General features: G+C 44.5%; 1 protein-coding gene across 10 annotated transcripts in view; it reads left to right on the forward strand.

Moving 5' to 3' along the window:
• The window catches only part of LOC125710026 (low-density lipoprotein receptor-related protein 1B-like), a 339,401-nt gene that overhangs the window by 269,094 nt on the left and 52,585 nt on the right, over positions 1 to 17,722 (forward strand). For all 10 annotated transcript variants that reach the window (XR_007382901.1, XM_048979177.1, XM_048979181.1 and 7 more), the window contains 9 exons: positions 4,283 to 4,405; positions 7,614 to 7,795; positions 8,139 to 8,338; positions 10,808 to 10,996; positions 11,162 to 11,310; positions 12,679 to 12,772; positions 14,282 to 14,398; positions 15,006 to 15,125; positions 16,460 to 16,579. Coding sequence is in view for 9 of the 10 variants with exons in the window: in XM_048979177.1 (XP_048835134.1) it covers positions 4,283 to 4,405; positions 7,614 to 7,795; positions 8,139 to 8,338; positions 10,808 to 10,996; positions 11,162 to 11,310; positions 12,679 to 12,772; positions 14,282 to 14,398; positions 15,006 to 15,125; positions 16,460 to 16,579 (1,294 nt within the window). In the remaining variant the exon portion in view is untranslated. The remainder of the gene's footprint in view (positions 1 to 4,282; positions 4,406 to 7,613; positions 7,796 to 8,138; positions 8,339 to 10,807; positions 10,997 to 11,161; positions 11,311 to 12,678; positions 12,773 to 14,281; positions 14,399 to 15,005; positions 15,126 to 16,459; positions 16,580 to 17,722) is intronic.

Consider the following 17,722-nt stretch of genomic DNA (forward strand, 5'->3'; position numbering starts at 1 on the left):
CCACATTTATCTTTATTAACCTTCTGGAGTCGACGGTATCGTTGGCGATGCTGCGTATATTTCTCGTGTATTTCAGTTCATGACTCGCTGCCATCTTATTGTAGAAACATGAAAAAAATGCTGACTAAATCCGTAATCTGTCTTCTTTTCAAAACATCCATTGTCTGAAGTTTCAGAGTTTTAAAAATTAGGTTAAATCAGCAAAAAATAAACCGTGTTACCTTTCTTTGTTTTACCTGCATGGGGGGCATGTAGTGCCACCCTCACCTGAAGGTCGCTATTCGCATTATAAATAGCTGCAGTTCCGCATATTCAAATTGCAATTGCATGGTAATTTGATGAACAATGCAGCAGTGAAACGCGATCCAGATACATCCCCATCAGCACCATAAAAAAAAAAGGGGGGGGGTGTGGCCAAGTGTGAATGGCTCATTCATACACATGAGTGCTCCTACATATTCAATGGAAGGAGGCCAGAAATAGTGACATGAGTTAGGTTTTTCTTATTTATTTATCCAACCGAATGTTGCAACTACACCATTTAGTCATCGTCATGTAGCCAAGACTTTGGTGATCAGATATCTGGGATCAAAACAAACTGCCACCATTGCTTACTGTGTACTTTTATAATGTTTCTGCAAGTATTCCAAACTGCATTTAGCAATGTCTATACTTTGATCTCAAATTACAAACTTAACATCAATCAGACAAGTGCATTAAAATTAAGATGAGTGTAATGCCAAAACAAATATATAAGAAATAATCTATTTGCCATGAATTAACTTTATGATATTGAATGAAATAGGGGTGGCATGGTGGTGCAGTGGTTAGCACTGTTACCTCACACCTCTGGGTCCCAGGTTCGAGTCTCCGCCTGGGTCACATGTGTGTGGAGTTTGCATGTTCTCCCCATGTCGTCGTGGGGTTTCCTCTGGGTACTCCGGCTTCCCCCCACAGTCCAAAAACATGCTGAGGCTAATTGGACTTGCTAAATTGCCTGTAGGTGTGCATGTGTGAGTGAATGCTGTGTGAGTGTGCCCTGCAATGTGCTGGCCCCCCATCCTGGGTTGTTCCCTGCCTCGTGCCCATTGCTTCCAGGATAGGCTCCGGACCCCCGCGACCCAGTAGGATAAGCAGTTTGGAAAATGGATAGATGGATGGATATTGAATGAAATGTGTGATCATGCCCCAGTCAGTGAAAGTGTGCTACCCCTAGTCCCCAGAGGGTTAAATTGGTTCACAGAATAGTTTTTCTTTGAGCTTTGAACCAATCAACAGTGACCAGCATTGTGATGCGATGCTCCCGTTAAGATTTCACGATGTTTCGGCTGTAGACGAGCCAGTGAGCACAGTTCTCGTGCTGCAGCTGCGATAACCACATCCGCTGGCACTGCATGCTCTCGCCCTTCAACAATTCAATAATTGAAGCCTTAACTGCAGTACCTTATTCACAAATCAAAAATGCTTCAATTAAACAAAGGACTAACTCAGTATTCAATCAGTTGAGATAATGCATTTTAAACATGCCTTAAAATGACACAGCTACAATATGACATTATCTAAAGTGAGTTTATTAAATACAAAACAGAACGCAATTTCCTGGAAACAAGCCACACTATAGTGTGGGACTGCTTTCTTAATGCTGAAACATTCACATTGTGACAGTTTAATTGCTGCATGCTGGCACCATGCAGGATGCCTGTGCTTTTATTTAGAGATGACGGTATGGATGCTGTTGGCAGATAAGCCCCTAGGGAGCGCATCCTGTCTGAGCGTCCTCTTTCATTGGTAGCTCTGCATTGCATGTCGCTCCCCATGAAAACCCTTTTAATTAACCCAGTAGCACGGCTGTCAGCTGGCACTCGATCTCTTCTTGGTTTATTTGAGGACAGGGGCCTTTTAGTAGGATCTGATGCTGGTGGTAGGGTGGCCTGCACTTCAGGCCCACCATCTCGGTGGGACATCTGAGGATGTTGCCCCAGGCCCAATGGGAAGGGTTGGCATGTCCTCCTCCCTGCTCATAACAAATGTTGCGCTGATGTTGTTATGCCTCCGGTAGCCGGTCTGATCAGCCTGGTAATTTGGTCTCTCCTCTGATTGACCTCCTTCCCTTTTTGGGATTTGTACTGTTATTTGGCAACATCAGGGTCTCTACATGTGACCTTTATCTTAAAGCCTCACAGATTCCACCACAGTAATGTAATGGAGCCTGTATCTGTACCTGTATGATAATCATTAACCAATGAGAAGGCAGCTTTCCTCTGAGTCTGTGCCAGTATGATAATTAATAACCAGTGAAAGAGTGGCTTTTCCTGTATCCATGCCTGTACGATAATTACTAACCAATGAGATGCCGGCTTCCCCCTGTGTTCATGCCTGTACAGTAATCACTAACCAATAGAATGGCTAGTTTACCCCCAGTGTCCATTCCTGTATGATAATCATTAGCCAATGAGAAGGTGGCTTTCCCCTGTGTCCGCCTGTCGGGCCCTGGCATCAATCCTCTCTGTTTCATTCTACAACTGTCAGCCTGGGACAGCAAAGAAGAAATTGGCTTCTTACCAACCCGGAATGGGAGAATTTCTGCTGGGATTCGTCCCTCGGCTTTCCGCGGCTCTGTGCTTCATCTGGCCCGTCTGCCACTGTTGAGTTAGCGGTTGCCAGTGGTGACGGCCGTGTCACTCCTGTCGACACTTAGGCCTCTTGTTATTAGGTCTTCAGTGTGAGAAGGCGCTTCAGTAGGGGGAGTTTGACGTGGAGGAACATTCACCACCAATACGTGCAGTCCACCACAGGTACTGAATGTGAGAGACCTGAAAAAATTAAATATTGTAGCATTTCGCTACTTACTAAACACTTTAATAATAACTGTTGTCAACCACAGCCACGTCTTACAAATCTGTTCAGTTTTAACTGAAACTGAACAACCCGCTGAGAGACAGGAAGCCTGCCAAAGAGCCTCTTCAATATCCTCCCTCAGTGGCACCAAACACCGGCGTCATAGTCTTACAGTCCAGCCATCAATCTTTCTGCCCCCTAGAATAGCAGTCCAGCTGTTCCCCCTGTATCAGCAACAATAACTGTGAACCTACACTCCTTTTCTGAGTGTTACTCTATAGTATGTGTAATAGCAATAATAACATTGAAACTAAATTTCATATGTTGGGAATCCGATTTTGCTCTTTGTGAAACAATTTCATTGCAATTATCTTTGCTGAGTGGCATTCAGTTAGCGGTGACTCGCTTTAATCTCCCTGCTAATTAATGGACATGTAATGAGGAACCTGCTTACAGTTACTGTCTGAATGATCCACTTTGATCTGTGCCTTGTATTGCGTTTACTTTGGATACAGAAACTACACTGAAACATGTTTGAAGTGGATGGTTGGTAATTAAGTTAATCAATTAGACTGTGAACAATATCACATAATTGTGAATTTCTGCAGAGTATCAGTAATAGGAGAGTATTGTCATGCTGGAATATTGCCTTTAAATTTTGTTTGCATCAATGGTGCATGTAAAATAGATATGGGTACTGGCAGTCCATTCAGGGCCACATTCTGTTTCGATTATATTCTACTTCTTAATTAGCTGGAATTTGATATTTTCCCAGTGCTGTAACTGCTTTGACATTCACTTCCAAGTGTAAATCAATCACTCTTTTAAAGATGGACCGTGTTCTTTACAGGTGAACCCTCTGGGTGTAATTTTCTGCCTTTGTAGCGAAGAGAGGTTCTCTCCTGCAGGAGGGCAGACATGTGCACAGACAAGGTGCCGCATATTTGGCCTTTCCAAGAGCAATGGCTCCAAAGGGACTTTCTCCATTTGGAATGTCAGAATGATGGAGATGTCAGGCCGTGTTCCTCTCGTCATTTTTTTTTCCCCGTTGTGTCCGAGGGCTTGTCCGGAATCTGAGTCCCACATCCATCTATACACAGGCAGCTGAAAGGAGGACTGATATGTCTACGTTACCCTATTCTGCTCTGCCTGAGTCCCTGTACTGCTTTGTCCGTGAGCATTTCTGCCACAGGTCATTTTATTGAGTCTGCTTCAGCTATAGTACTTAGCTGGATATTTCTGAGCATCTAAAAATATCCCCATTACACCCTCTATGAATGAGAAGTTGGCCTTCAGTCTGGAGATGCTAAGATGATACTCTTAACATGGTCATTTAATGCATATTTTGCCTCCTTTCAGCAGAGTATTTCTAATATAACCACGACTGACTTGTCAATAACAGTGGCAGCCTCGCTAACACCCCCGTCCCTCCTCCCCTCCACAGGGCCTCAATAACATCATCGCTCTCGACTTCGACTACAAGAAGGAGTTCATATACTGGGTGGATTCCAGCCGGCCCAACGGGCGCAGGATAAACAGAATGAGGCTGAACGGGAGCGACCTTAAGGTACGGTACTGTAGCTGTCTCTCCTTTGGTGGTAAAACCTGGCCTGAGGGGCATTAGCTCAGGACACAGTGAAGCAGTGCCATACTAGCCAGTTCCCTCTTTTGGTGGTAAACTGTGAGTCCCGGTCAGGTGTTAACTCAGGACATAGTGAAGCAGTGCCTACTCCCCAATTCTCTCCTTTGGTGATGAAGCCTGGCCTGAGGGACATTAACTCAGGACATAGTGAAGCAGTGCCATACTAGCCAGTTCCCGCTTTTGGTGGTAAACTGTGGGTCCCGGTCAGGTGTTAACTCAGGACATAGTGAAGCAGTGCCTACTCCCCAACTCTCTCCTTTGGTGATGAAGCCTGGCCTGAGGGACATTAGCTCAGGACACAGTGAAGCAGTGCCATACTAGCCAGTTCCCGCTTTTGGTGGTAAACTGTGGGTCCCGGTCAGGTGTTAACTCAGGACATAGTGAAGTGGTGCCTACTCCCCAACTCTCTCCTTTGGTGATGAAGCCTGGCCTGAGGGACATTAACTCAGGACATAGTGAAGCAGTGCTATACTAGCCAGTTCCCGCTTTTGGTGGTAAACTGTGGGTCCCGGTCAGGTGTTAACTCAGGGCATAGTGAAGCAGTGCTATACTAGCCAGTTCCCGCTTTTGGTGGTAAACTGTGGGTCCCGGTCAGGTGTTAACTCAGGACATAGTGAAGCAATGCCTACTCCGTAGGGCACTCTTTTGGTGGTAAAGCCTGGCCACAGGTCAGGCGTTAACTCTGGACACAGTGAAGCAGTGCCTTACTCCCCGTCCTTTGAGAGAAGCTACTCTGTCTTGTTGTCCTATACGACAATAAAAACAATTCTTGATTTTTATTGAATCTTCACTCTTTGGTGATAAACACTGGCCTCAGGTCAAGCCTTAACTCAGAACAAGTGAAGCAGCTCTCCTTTTTACGACAGGGTGTATTATACTGCGTAAAACCGGGGGAATGGGCTGCCAGTAATTAAGCATTTACCTGCCCATTGAGTCTGAATACCCCAAATCCCAGGCTCCTTAAAGGCTGACGGTTGTGGTCTGTCTTGGGAAATGGTTTTCCATCAGGAGCCATCATAATGCCTTTCTTCATTACCTTCTGCCAATGAAATGCCCCCACATGGCAGGGCCTGGGAGAGTTGTTTAGTTGGGTGTAAATGGGGTGTGTATCACTTAAAAAATGGCTCCTTGAGGAAGTATGCACTCAGTGCGATCACAATATCAATTTGAGAGTGGAAAGGTTAAGAAGATTGGAGGGTAAGTGCCGTAGCTGATGCTGGGGGGGTGGGGGTGGGGGGGTGGCAGGGTCTACATCACACTCCATTGGGGGTGGATTCAAAGAGTGCAGGATTAGGAATTATACTGGGAAGCTCAATTGCTAGGCTCTCCCAGAAAATATGTCAGGGACTCTCTCTGCTGCTGACATCATGAATGAGCGTACAGACTAAATGAACCTCAGATTAATATCAGCCCATGCTCCACCCCACCCCACCCCACCCTCATGTGTCATGAGGCAGATCTCTTCAGTGAGCGTCAGTTGAGAGAGCATCCGTCAGCAGGTGATGTGTGTCTTGCCAGGCTGGCCAGCACCAGTGAAACATTGCAAAGCTATTTGCAGACCGTGTGATTTCAGCATTACAAAGCCATGTGAGCCCTATTAAAATACACAAAAGTTAGTTTAATATACAGGGGTGGCCAATCTTATCCACAAAAGGCCAGTGTGTATGCAGGTTTTCGCTGCAACTCCTTAATTACTAATTAGAGGACTGATTGGCTGAAGAGTCCTCACACCTGGGTGTGAACATCTGACCTAAAGGTTATCCCAAAAACCCGCACGCACACCGGCCTTTTGCCGATAAGATTGGACACCCCTGGTTTAATATATAGGGTGTTGACCCAGTGACAGACAACGGTAAATAATGAAAAAGATAATCTTGTCGTGCTTTTGGAACAAGGTTAGTGTTAGCCATTAGTGACTGTGGCATATTGTGATTGCCAGCCCCAGCCACCCTGCAGTGAACTGCCCCCTCCTACCTGGCCTCATCCTAACCTAGCCATGCATTGCCCTCTGGGTCGTTCGCCGGCCACCCTGGGGGTTTGTAGTCCGTACTGGCCCATTGAACATGAGAAGGTCAGGCCGCACCGGTAATCTAGCCCTGCACTGTGTTCACACGTCACAATGAGGCCCTCATCTGCTAGTACATTTAATATAACGTCTCTCCATTAACGCCTCGTTGTAGCTGTGCAAGACCTCAAACCATATTAGGCCGTACTGAAGCAGATTGCAGTTGATATTGTTTTGGATGAAAATCTGTTTTGAGTAACCGGTTTTATCTCCCAGCTGGTATGTGCTGCTGCATGTTTATGCCAATTTAGTTATTGCCTAGTGAAAAGTGTTGGGCACATGTTGATTGTCTTTGCTTGGATTCTTTTTTTAAATTATTTCTTTATTTTTTGTTTTGTGGAAAAAAAGATGGTATTATCACACTGTCTTCATTAAATTCTCACTTGGCTAAAGGCATTGATTTTAATGGTATGCAGTTTACAAATGCATTTCAAATTTGCTGCCAATGTTCCAACAATTCAGTTTTATCATTAACCTGGAGCATATTGCTCATTTAACATCACATTTCCTTCTGTATGGACTTATTTATTAATTTCTTTGCACTTCTGTTCCGGTCGCTTGAATCCGTCTGTCACTTGTGCTGATTAGTGTCCGTTTGAAGTATGGTGACCTTTTCTCTGCACATATGGCTACAGCATTTGGTTTCTTGCTATGCTAGTTGCCCATGGGCATTCACAGCAAGTCATCTGACAGCACGTCCGCTGATGTGTGCTGTGGATGACATGCAAATTTGTGCGGCAGTAGGTGCAGTGTGTGGCTTAGCAGGTTAGGCCTCTGTCTGTGAACGGAAGGTCGTCATGTCAAGTCGCATGTCTCCGCTGTTGTGCTTCAGGGGTATTGGATGAATGACCGACCCTGCTCTCAGACCCCTAACATCTCTCTCACCTCCATATGTTGGAGTGTATGTCAAAAAAGAGAGATTCTTATATTTCTACAAACAGCAAACCGTTTTATTATCTGTTATGCCTTATGTGGTGAATAAATCCATCCATGGAAGAATAAACAGCGTGTATTAAAACTCAGTGATGGCCCGGTCTCTTTTTCCACGACTTCTCTCTTCCTCTGCAGGTGGTCCACCGGTCTGCGGTGCCGAGCGCCCTGGCCGTGGACTGGATCGGGAAGAACCTGTACTGGTGTGACACAGGGAGGCGGACCCTGGAGGTGTCCAAGGCAAATGGCTTATACCCCACCGTGCTTCTGAGCTCGGGTCTGAGGAAGCCTCGAGATCTAGCTCTGGATGCACAGACGGGGTATGTTCTGCATTCAGTCCTTCACTGTGTAGCTGAGGTATCGGTGCATGTTTTCCCCTTTGACATTCCTTAGAGAAACACTTGCATGGGCATATAACTGACTTGTGCAAGTTCTAGGCCCAGGTGTGTTTAGCGCATGACCCACTTTCACTAAGAACAGGTGGTTTCATTTAATGTACTTCTTGCTACGGTTCTGCTAGCACTGAATTTCACTTCCTAATATATGTTTTTAGAATGAGAAAATGCTGGATATTGTGATCCCACTTAGCAAAGGGCACTGGCTGCACTTTTATGGAAATCCTGGGATTCTTGCCAGTGAAATCCTGCTTCTCTGCCTGATTAGGTACATCTTCTGGGTAGACTGTTGTGAGGACCCTCACATCGGGCGGATTGGCATGGATGGTAGTGACTATGCTGTGATTATCAACACCGAAGTCAATAATCCTGTGGCTTTAACAATCGACTATACAAACAAGAGGATCTACTGGGCTGATGGGAACCACATCATGCTTGCCAACATGGATGGTTCACAGAGACACAAAAGTAAGTAATGACAAACTATAATTGCTCGTTGCTTAGAGGCACGTTGATAAGTTCATTCTTCTAGTGTCCCTGGATGGGCCCATATCTAACTTTGATTTAAACAAATAAATAAGTGGCAGTTAAGGTCAACCACCTTCACTTACGGCCTGTTTCATAATGGGGACACGCAGAGGGTTTGTCTTTATCTTTTATTTATTAAGGATCCATATTCATTGGATGAATGTTCTCTCCAAAGTATTTCCTGACGTTTCATCATGGTTTCTCCATTTTTAATGGCCAACTGGGATGAGTTGAGGCTTCTCTCCTGCAGCGTAAGCATCTGCAGCACGCTTGCGGGTCGTATAGTGACTCATGGATGTGTAGGGTAGTTCACAATGAAATTCTGCTGAAGTTTTTTAATGTGGTACGTTTAGCCTTTTCAGGCTTGCCATTTGGAGATTCACACTCTACAGCCATGGCCGAAAGTTTTGAGGGTGGCACAAATATTGATTCTGCTGCCTCAGTTTTTATGATGGCAATTTGCATATACTCCAAAATGTTATGAAGAGTGACCTGGAATGCAATTTGCCATGAAAATGAACTTAATCCCAAAAAAACAATTTCCACTGCATTTCAGCCCTGCTACAAAAGGACCTGCTGAAATCATTTCAGTGATTCTCTCGTTAACACATGTGAGAGTGTTGACGAGAACAAGGCTGGTGATCACTCAGTCATGCTGATTGAGTTAGAATAGCAGACTGGATGCTTGAGAAGGATGGTGGTGTTTGAAATCATTGTTCTTCCTTTGTTAACCATGGTTACCTGCAAGAAAACACGTGCAGTTATCATTACTTTGCACAAAAAGGGCTTCACAGGCAAGGGTAGTGCTGATGGTAAGATTGTACCTAAATCAACCATTTATCGCATCATCAAGAAATCTTCAGGGCACCCAAGAAAGTCTAGTAAGTGCCAGGACCGTGACCTAAAGTTGATTCAGAAAACATCAGTGACAGCGATATTTTGCAAAAGGTACAGGGATTGGACTGCTGAGGCCTGGGCTAAAGTCATTTTCTCTGATGAATCCCCTTTCTGATTGTTGGGGCATTCAGTAAAAAGATTGTCTGGAGCAGAAAGGTGAGCACTACCCTCAGTCCTGTGTCATGCCAACAGTAAAACATTGTGAGACTATTCATGTGTGGGGTTGCTTCTCAGCCAAGGGACTGGGCTCACTCACAATTTTGCCTAATGCCATGAATAAAGAATGGCACCAAAACATCCTCCATCCTTCTCCCAGTCATCCAAGAACAGTTTGGTGACGAACAATGCCTTTTCCTGCATGATGGAGCACCGTGCCATAAGGCAAAAGTGATAAATAACTGGTTCAGGGAACAAAAAATCCATTGGCCAGGAAACTCCCCAGACCTTAATCCCATTGAGAACTTGTGGTCAATCCTCAAGAGGCTGGTGGACAAGCAAAAACCCACAAATTCTGACAACCCCCAAGCATTGATTATGCAAGAATGGGCTGCCATCAGTCAGGATTTGGGCCAAAAGTTGATTGACACCAGCCAGGGTGAATTGCAGAGATCTTGAAAAAGAATGGCCAACACTGCAAATATTGACTCTTTGCATAAACTTTATGTATTTGTCAATAAAAGCCATTGACACATGAAATGCTTGTAATTATACTTCAGTAAAGCATAGAAACATCTGACGAAATGGCCTACAAACACTGAAGTAGCAGACTTCTGTGAAAACCAAAACTCATGTCATTCTCAAAAGTTTTGGCCACTCCTGTACTCATTATAGATTTGTAAGATGTCTTATTTGCTTTACAAAATGGCTGCTTCAAAATTTCCTGTCAAATCTAAATGAGGCTTCACTCTTTTCAGTAACTGAGAAGGTCGTCCAGGTACTTGAAGCCAGGTTATGTGATTGCTAGAGAAATAATGTTGACGTTAATTGAAGGTGATGCTAATTGGCCTTCATGGCATATTTTTTTTTGTGAATTTGTTTATTTTGAACCACTTTCAACATTTATTAATATCACTGCCATAATTTTTACTTTTTTTTTTTACTCTGACAGAAACATAAACACCAATTAATTTAAATCCAAAGATGGTCCACAGTTTGATTTCAATTTTATTTTATCCTATCACTAATTATAATATGTGCGACATTTGCTGTTTGATTTACTATTTAATTTATTCTGCATTGATAGTGAGCTGCTTATTAACAATCATTCAAAAAATACATATTAACAAGTGGCTGGTAATTCTCATTAGAGAAGTAACTTTTGCTTCAATATTCTCTGTAACAGCTACCAAAAAAATAAAATAAAGTAAAAGCAAACCTATGGGTTCGGCAGATTGCAGTGATGATTATCCAGCTGACGTTGTGTGGCCATATCTACCAGCCTGCGCCACGCTGGATGCTCCATCTGCTTCCCTTATAAGTCCCACAATTAATGTCTTGCCGGTTCCTTTCTAGTACTGAACCCAGACGCTCACAGCGTGATGAGTCTTACATTGTTTGAGGACTACGTCTACTGGACTGACGGGAAGACCAAGTCCCTCAATCGCGGCCACAAATCCTCGGGGGGCCCGAGTGTGGAGCTGCTCAGTTCCTGGCATGTCTTAACAGGCGTGAAGGTGTACCACCCCCTCCGTCAGCCCGACGGTAATTACCATCCCAGTCTGATCAAAAATAAATAAATTATGTGGAACAACGGGGAATTGAACCCTGAATTAAAAAGCTTGCGAAAAGTGTGTCTTTGGCTGTCAGAGATTCCTTGGACTGTGCTTGATTTTGTGCCTCCTCCCCCCCCCCCCCCCCCGTGCCCAGTGCCAAAACATCAATGTCAGATGACAAACGGAGGCTGTAGCCACCTGTGCCTCATCTCTCCCGGGGGTGGCTACAGGTGCGCCTGCCCAACCAACTTCTACCTCGCAGCTGACAACAAGACGTGTCTCTCTAACTGCACGGCTAGCCAGGTGAGATGGCACCACCCCCCCAGTAAGACCTGGGAGCACCCCAGCAAGAGAGAGGCTAGCAGGATTCTTTCTGTCTGCCATATACACTAGGGCTTTCCAAGCTTTTGATGACTGCGGACCAGCTTATGTTGCAAAAATTGACATTTCGCGCTGCTGATGCTGGCAGTAAAAGTTGCCATCAAGACATGAGAATGTCAGTGGTCCATAAAAAATAGCATGGGTAGAAATCATAAAGTTTATTTGGTACCATTTTAGAATAAGGCTCACTGTTGCCACGTATAAATGGTGGTAACTCATTAATAATAATAAAAAAACTATGTTATAGCTTCATAAAACAGTTTATAATTGTCTATTAATGATTTACAAAGTGTTACAACCTGATGAATAACATGATTATAAACCATTTATAAGGTTAGTCCTATTGTAAAATGGTACCGTTTATTTTTGTAAATTAACAACGCTGCTGCTGGTTGGGAATCCCCGATACAAGCAATAATGCGGTCCGAACTCAGAAGGATTCTTTTCTGCATTCTTTTCAAAAGGTATGTAGCACGGACACCAGCAGTGTAAACAGCTGTTTTTTAAGGAAAACCAATTGTGTTACCTGAATAACCTATCTACTGGAGTTCGATAATTATGTTAATTGTATTTGTTTGTCTTAAAATACAGCTGTTCACACTGTTGGTGTCTGTGTTGCACCCTGGGTGGATCACTAATAAAGAATGTACCCATAATTTAGAGTTCAGACCTTTTTATTTTTTATATGATTATGTGGCAGGGTCAACAAATTGTGTGGGAAGGTAGAGAGAAGGTGTTTTCTGGACGTCAGTAGACCGATGAATATGCAACATTCGGTGTGTTTGTGAAACATGCACGTGCGACATGTATGCGTACTCTAGCTGTCTGATTATGCTGCAAGTTTGCCATTAATGTTAATTCCGTGCTGAGCGTTTCACAGCAAGCACTGTTGCTTCGCACCGCTGGGGGCTGGGTTCCATGTGTGTCGAGTTTCCTTGTTCTCCTCTTGTAGTTGTGAAGTTTTCTCCCGGTACTCTGGCTTCCCTCCTTGGTTCAAAATCGTCCTGAAGTATATTGGCATCACCAAATTGCCCATTGGTGTGCATGCGTGAGCGAATGGTATGTGAGCATGCCCTGTGATTAGTTGTTGCCCCATCCTGGGTTGTTCCCTGCTTCGTGCATGTAGGATCCCCCCATGACCCTAAAAAGGACAAGTTATTGCAGAAAATGGATGGATGGAGTTTCATGGCAACGTTTGTCTTCTAATGAACATGCTTGGTTTGGTTAACGATATCAGCGGTCGCTGCAGATTTGTTTATGTTGTCGCTGGTGGTCTGACCCCTTGTGCAGTTTCGCTGTGGGACAGACGAGTGCATCCCCTTCTGGTGGAAGTGCGATACTGTGGACGACTGTGGCGATGGATCTGATGAGCCCGCAGACTGCCGTGAGTAAAGCTAAAAAAATATGATACATGTTCATTCTAATTTGAATAAAAAAGAAAATGTACGCGTGTGGGATGAAGATGAGCTTAGGTGAATTGTTTTTATTGCTATGGTGACTGATTGGCCATGTGCAAGGGCATTGGAATGCTAACTCATCTAGCCACAACCAGTTCAACAGTACGCAATAAATAAAGAATAATTAGACAGCAGACAATTAGACATTAGCATTCGCACAGCGAAGATGAGTAACACAGACACATTGCTTTTCACATCCAGTGCAGTAATGACAGTGAAACCCTGATGAGACCATTTCCCTTGTTAATGTCCTAAGAGGTTCCTTCTGTTTGGGAAGCCTGAGGCATTCTGCAGGGAGGTTCAGCCTGATGTGCTCTTCCTCTCTTCATTGAGAGAACTGGTTTATTTTTGTGTTTCCTTCATTTATGGTTCTCTGTTTATGCTCCATTTAGTTTCTGCCTGTCTTCCTCCAGCTCTTGTGTTTCACGCATGTTTCAGCTGTTGACTGCATGAAAATGAAACCACTGTTCATACTCCTACTGTACTGGTCTAGACTAAGACAAAATATTGAAGTCAGGAGCTGAATCATAGTTAACACATATTAAAGGGTGGTTAACTGTCCTAGGAAGTCAACATGATCTGTAGATGGGTCAATCTTTAAATAGATTTCATAGCAAGCGTTCGAATTGCTCAGGTAGGACTGTTCGGGAATAAAGAATTTTATTGTGCCCATGATCAGCATAATCGGCACAGATCGAGCATTCATGCTGGGCATTTCTCATTTAGTTGTGCCTGAAGAGTATTTGGAGGGAGCTGGGGCGTAGCCCAAGGATCAGGGTAATGAGTGTGAGTTAGCGGCTGAAGAAAAGGTGCCCAGAAATACTTCACACTTCACATTATAATGATCCATTTTATGTGAGGCAAGAAAATCTGTTATACTCCCTGGAAGCAGTGGGCTGTAATAGACCGCCTCTCCTCCCTTTAACTGCTCTAAAAACTAATGAAGGACCATGTGTCTATTAGCAAAAGCAAACAGTTCAAGATTCAAGATCATTATTTGTCATGAGCAGCGGATGCATTGTGGTACAGTTACACAGGGTTAAAAGCACCTAAAGACAAAGCAAAGCAATACAAATGGGGAATAGCAATCCAGGACAGTGCAAAACTGACGGTGCTAATCAGTACAGATGGGGGGAAGACAACACAATACAAGACAGTGCGTAACATTTGCCAGTGCAAAACAATACAAGACAATGCCAAACAATAGACAGTGCAAAGCAATATAAGACAGTGCAAGACAATACAGACAGTGCAAAACAATTGCCAGTGCCAAACAAACCAAGACAATGCAAGATACAGGCAGTGCAAACAATAAAAAACAGTGCAAAACAATACAGATACAATGCAAGAAGGTGCAAAACAAGAAGATACAAGTACAAGATAATTGAGAGATATCAGATAGGTTTCGTCTCATGTTATGGTTTAATCTTTAATAGCGGAGTTCAAGTGCCAACCGGGACGGTTCCAGTGTGGGACAGGCCTGTGCGCCCTCCCCCCATTCATCTGCGATGGCGAGAATGACTGCGGCGATAATTCTGACGAAGCCAACTGTGGTAAGGCATCCTGCTGTTTCTTTATAGCTCAAAATTAATTTGCTCAGTCTCTGTCACTTTTTTTTTTCCTCGCAGCCTCTAAGGATGAGAAGCTATTTTAAAAACCGAAAATAAACCAACAAAAGTCAAAATGACAAAAGGGTTTTGAGCCCTTGGGATCTGGGTTGTCATTGAAAGGCTGCAAAAAGTGTGAAATGTCAAAGCAGGAATCTGTCTGCTTTTATTAATGTTACCGGATCCTTTTCGCTTTGAGATTGAAGCATCTTCTCTTTGTTGAACCGTTGCTCTCTCTCTCTCTCTCTCTCTCTCTCTGTCTTCTTTTTCCTACATCTCTCGCCTTAACGTGTTCATATTATTTTCAGGCATGATGCATGTGGAGTAATTTTCTTATCCTCAAACAGGAATTGTAATTCTCAAACACATTTTTAGCAGCTACCATTTATGATCATAAACTATAGCAGTCAATGAACTTTTCACCCAGTACACAAGGGGTTATGCAACCAGAATCGCTGTTAATGCTGAAGTGTCTTAGCATCCATGTTGCGTTTCTTATGATTGGCCTCATTATTTTGAACACAAAATATGTCTTTCCTCCTTTATTTTCCAGACTCATATGTCTGCCTGTCTGGCCAGTTCAAGTGCACTCAGAAGCAGAAATGCATCCCCCTGAACCTGCGCTGCAATGGGCAGGATGACTGCGGCGATGCCGAGGATGAGACCGACTGCCGTAAGTTCCTCACTGGCCTCTGGCGGTGACACGACCTCGTCACGAAGCGTGCCTGCGCTCAACCGCTGATAGAGCTGTGAGACCATGCACAAAGAGCTCGGCTGTGACACGCGCAGTCATTTCCTGTCTGAAGAGTGGGCACCGCTCCGCCGATACGCAAGAGAGGAGCAGAATAGCAACTTTATCTGCCTTTGCTGAAGGCGGCCCTCCGATTACAGCTTTGACAAATGTCTCTGAGTCGTTAAATTCAATGGGAGGATATCTCCAGCTGAAGTATGCGACTGTGAGAACCCCTGATTAATCTCACAGGCTGTAATTATTTCACAGCTCAGACAAATCTGCTTTTTCATTTTAATACCGGGCCGTGATTAAAAAGAGTCGTCTTCCAAAGACGACGAAAAAAGATTTACAAGTTCCTTGGAGAATGGACACTTTTTGCATGGTTTTGATTTGGAGCGACTGCGTCAGGGTGTTTATATATCGTAAAGCCTGTTAATTCCAGATTCGGTACATCCGGTGTCATCTTTGGTCCATATGAAGTGCAGGTTTGGAGTTTAGTGTAGCTTTTGGACAAATGTACTTTAATGTATCGAGATTCCTACAAGACAAAGATCAAAGGTGGACCTCATGTCATTTTCCTGAAGCAAGATTCTCACGTAGACAGACCAGTTCAGCGCTATAGAAATACACCAAAATCCGACATGTTGACTGAGGGCATTTCCAGCGAAGCTGAATCTTTCCCCATCTCCACTGGCTTGCTAATTTCATGGCCTGCCAAGAGGCTTCTGGCTTAAGTGTGGCGCGCTTTGGCCAGTTGTGAATATCTCCGCATGTCTCCAAATGCTGCAATCCGGATGCTTTCAGGGGTCCCATCAACAGCGCTGAGCCTGGAACCAGGCCTGTTTAGCACAGCGAGATCTGACTTCAGGAATTAACTGGCTTTTATGTTCTTGATTATGTGGGTTTGGCTGGGATCTGCATTACTTGGTGGCACTGGACAGTTAAAAAAGAGGTGTTTGCTAGGACTGAAACATAGTACTCTCCATTAAAGATCTAATGAAGCTCCACAATGTTATCAGTTTACAGTATGTGTTTAACAATGGAAGAACAGCAAGGGTCACATTGTCTTTTATATTTTCATGAATTAATGAATTAATCATTTTCATTTTGCGATAATCCACATGTTTTGACTGTGCACTCTTGTTGTACCTCTCTTCTGTAGATTCACTTATTTTTGTTTTCTCTCTCTTTGTGTGTGTGTGTGTGTGTGTTTGTGTGTGTGTGTGTGTGTGTGTGTGTGTGTGTGTGTGTGTGAAACCCCGGTCCCTCTTCAGCGGAGAGCACATGCTTACCGGACCAGTTTCAGTGCAAAACAACCATGCACTGCATCTCCAAGTTATGGGTCTGCGATGAGGACCCCGACTGCGCAGACGGCTCTGACGAGGCCAACTGCGGTAGGTGGAGCGTCCCTGTCAGTTATCTCTGAGCTGGGTACTTGGAAAACTGTTACTGTGGGCGAGGTGGGTTTGTTTTTCCTGGGGCCCTACTCAAAAATTTTACTTTGGGGGCCCTGGGCTCTCCAAGTGTTTCAAAATTATTACAATATGTTGCTAGCAGGTACAATGAGAACATCATAGCTGTCTGGCTGGTTAGCAGAACATGCTGCTTCTGTGTCTCCTAAATAAAGATGCCATTTATTTAATATTTGGTGTAGTGACTGCTTAGCAGACCCTTGCACACCGCTCTCAGGGAGCAGGTGGATTAGGGATTAAACTGACGTGGATGTTCTTTATTTATTCAGCAAGGTGCCATCACACATGGGCAGAGTAGCGCCTGTGAAGCACTTGGACATCAGAACGCTGAGACAGGGAGGTTAACTCAATTCCACCCCTAGCAGGGGTGTGAATCCGACAAGTGCGAACAGGATCCAGCTGCCCCATGCTTCCTAAAATGCAACAGGGGCTAATAAGCATTTCGAAGTCATTAAGTTGGACTTACGTGGGTTACAGATATTCTGTCTCATGGAGAGCAGAGCAAAGATGAGGATGAAGAAAGTACTGCTGTTCAGTTATTATTAGTGCTATTATTAAAATTCATATGTTGTTTATGTCCAGAGTACACTATAATTCAAAATATTTTGTCCACTATGCTTCCCAGGCTGCATTATTTTTCCTTTTTGGGGGTGTTTGGGGGTTTTGGAGGGGCCTCACTACACACAGTGTGCGTGCAGACCCTTTGGGCTTTTGGGGGTTGGGTATTGGGGGGGCCTCCCTACACACAGCATGCGTACAGACCCTTTTGTCTTTCGGGCCCCCCCGTGGGCTTCTCGTTGGCACAAATGACAGAGGCGCCATGTGACTCACCGGGTGCTGGCAGGGGTGTGAGGAGGAGGGGGGTGTAACCAGCTGTCCTCTGCATTCCGGAAAGCGCACAGGGAGGCTTCATCTGACAGAGGATCAGAGACAACTAAACTGGGGTGAAAATTGGGAGGAGAGTTGGCTTATTTCCCCCGTGGCTTCAGCGATTCCCCCGGGGTACCACGGCATCGGTTCCACCCGGCCCGTTGCCACGCCACGCCACCGCCCAAGGTCAGAGAG

The sequence above is a fragment of the Brienomyrus brachyistius genome, chromosome 16 (genome assembly GCF_023856365.1).
Source record: "Brienomyrus brachyistius isolate T26 chromosome 16, BBRACH_0.4, whole genome shotgun sequence".
Classification (NCBI taxonomy): domain Eukaryota; kingdom Metazoa; phylum Chordata; class Actinopteri; order Osteoglossiformes; family Mormyridae; genus Brienomyrus; species Brienomyrus brachyistius.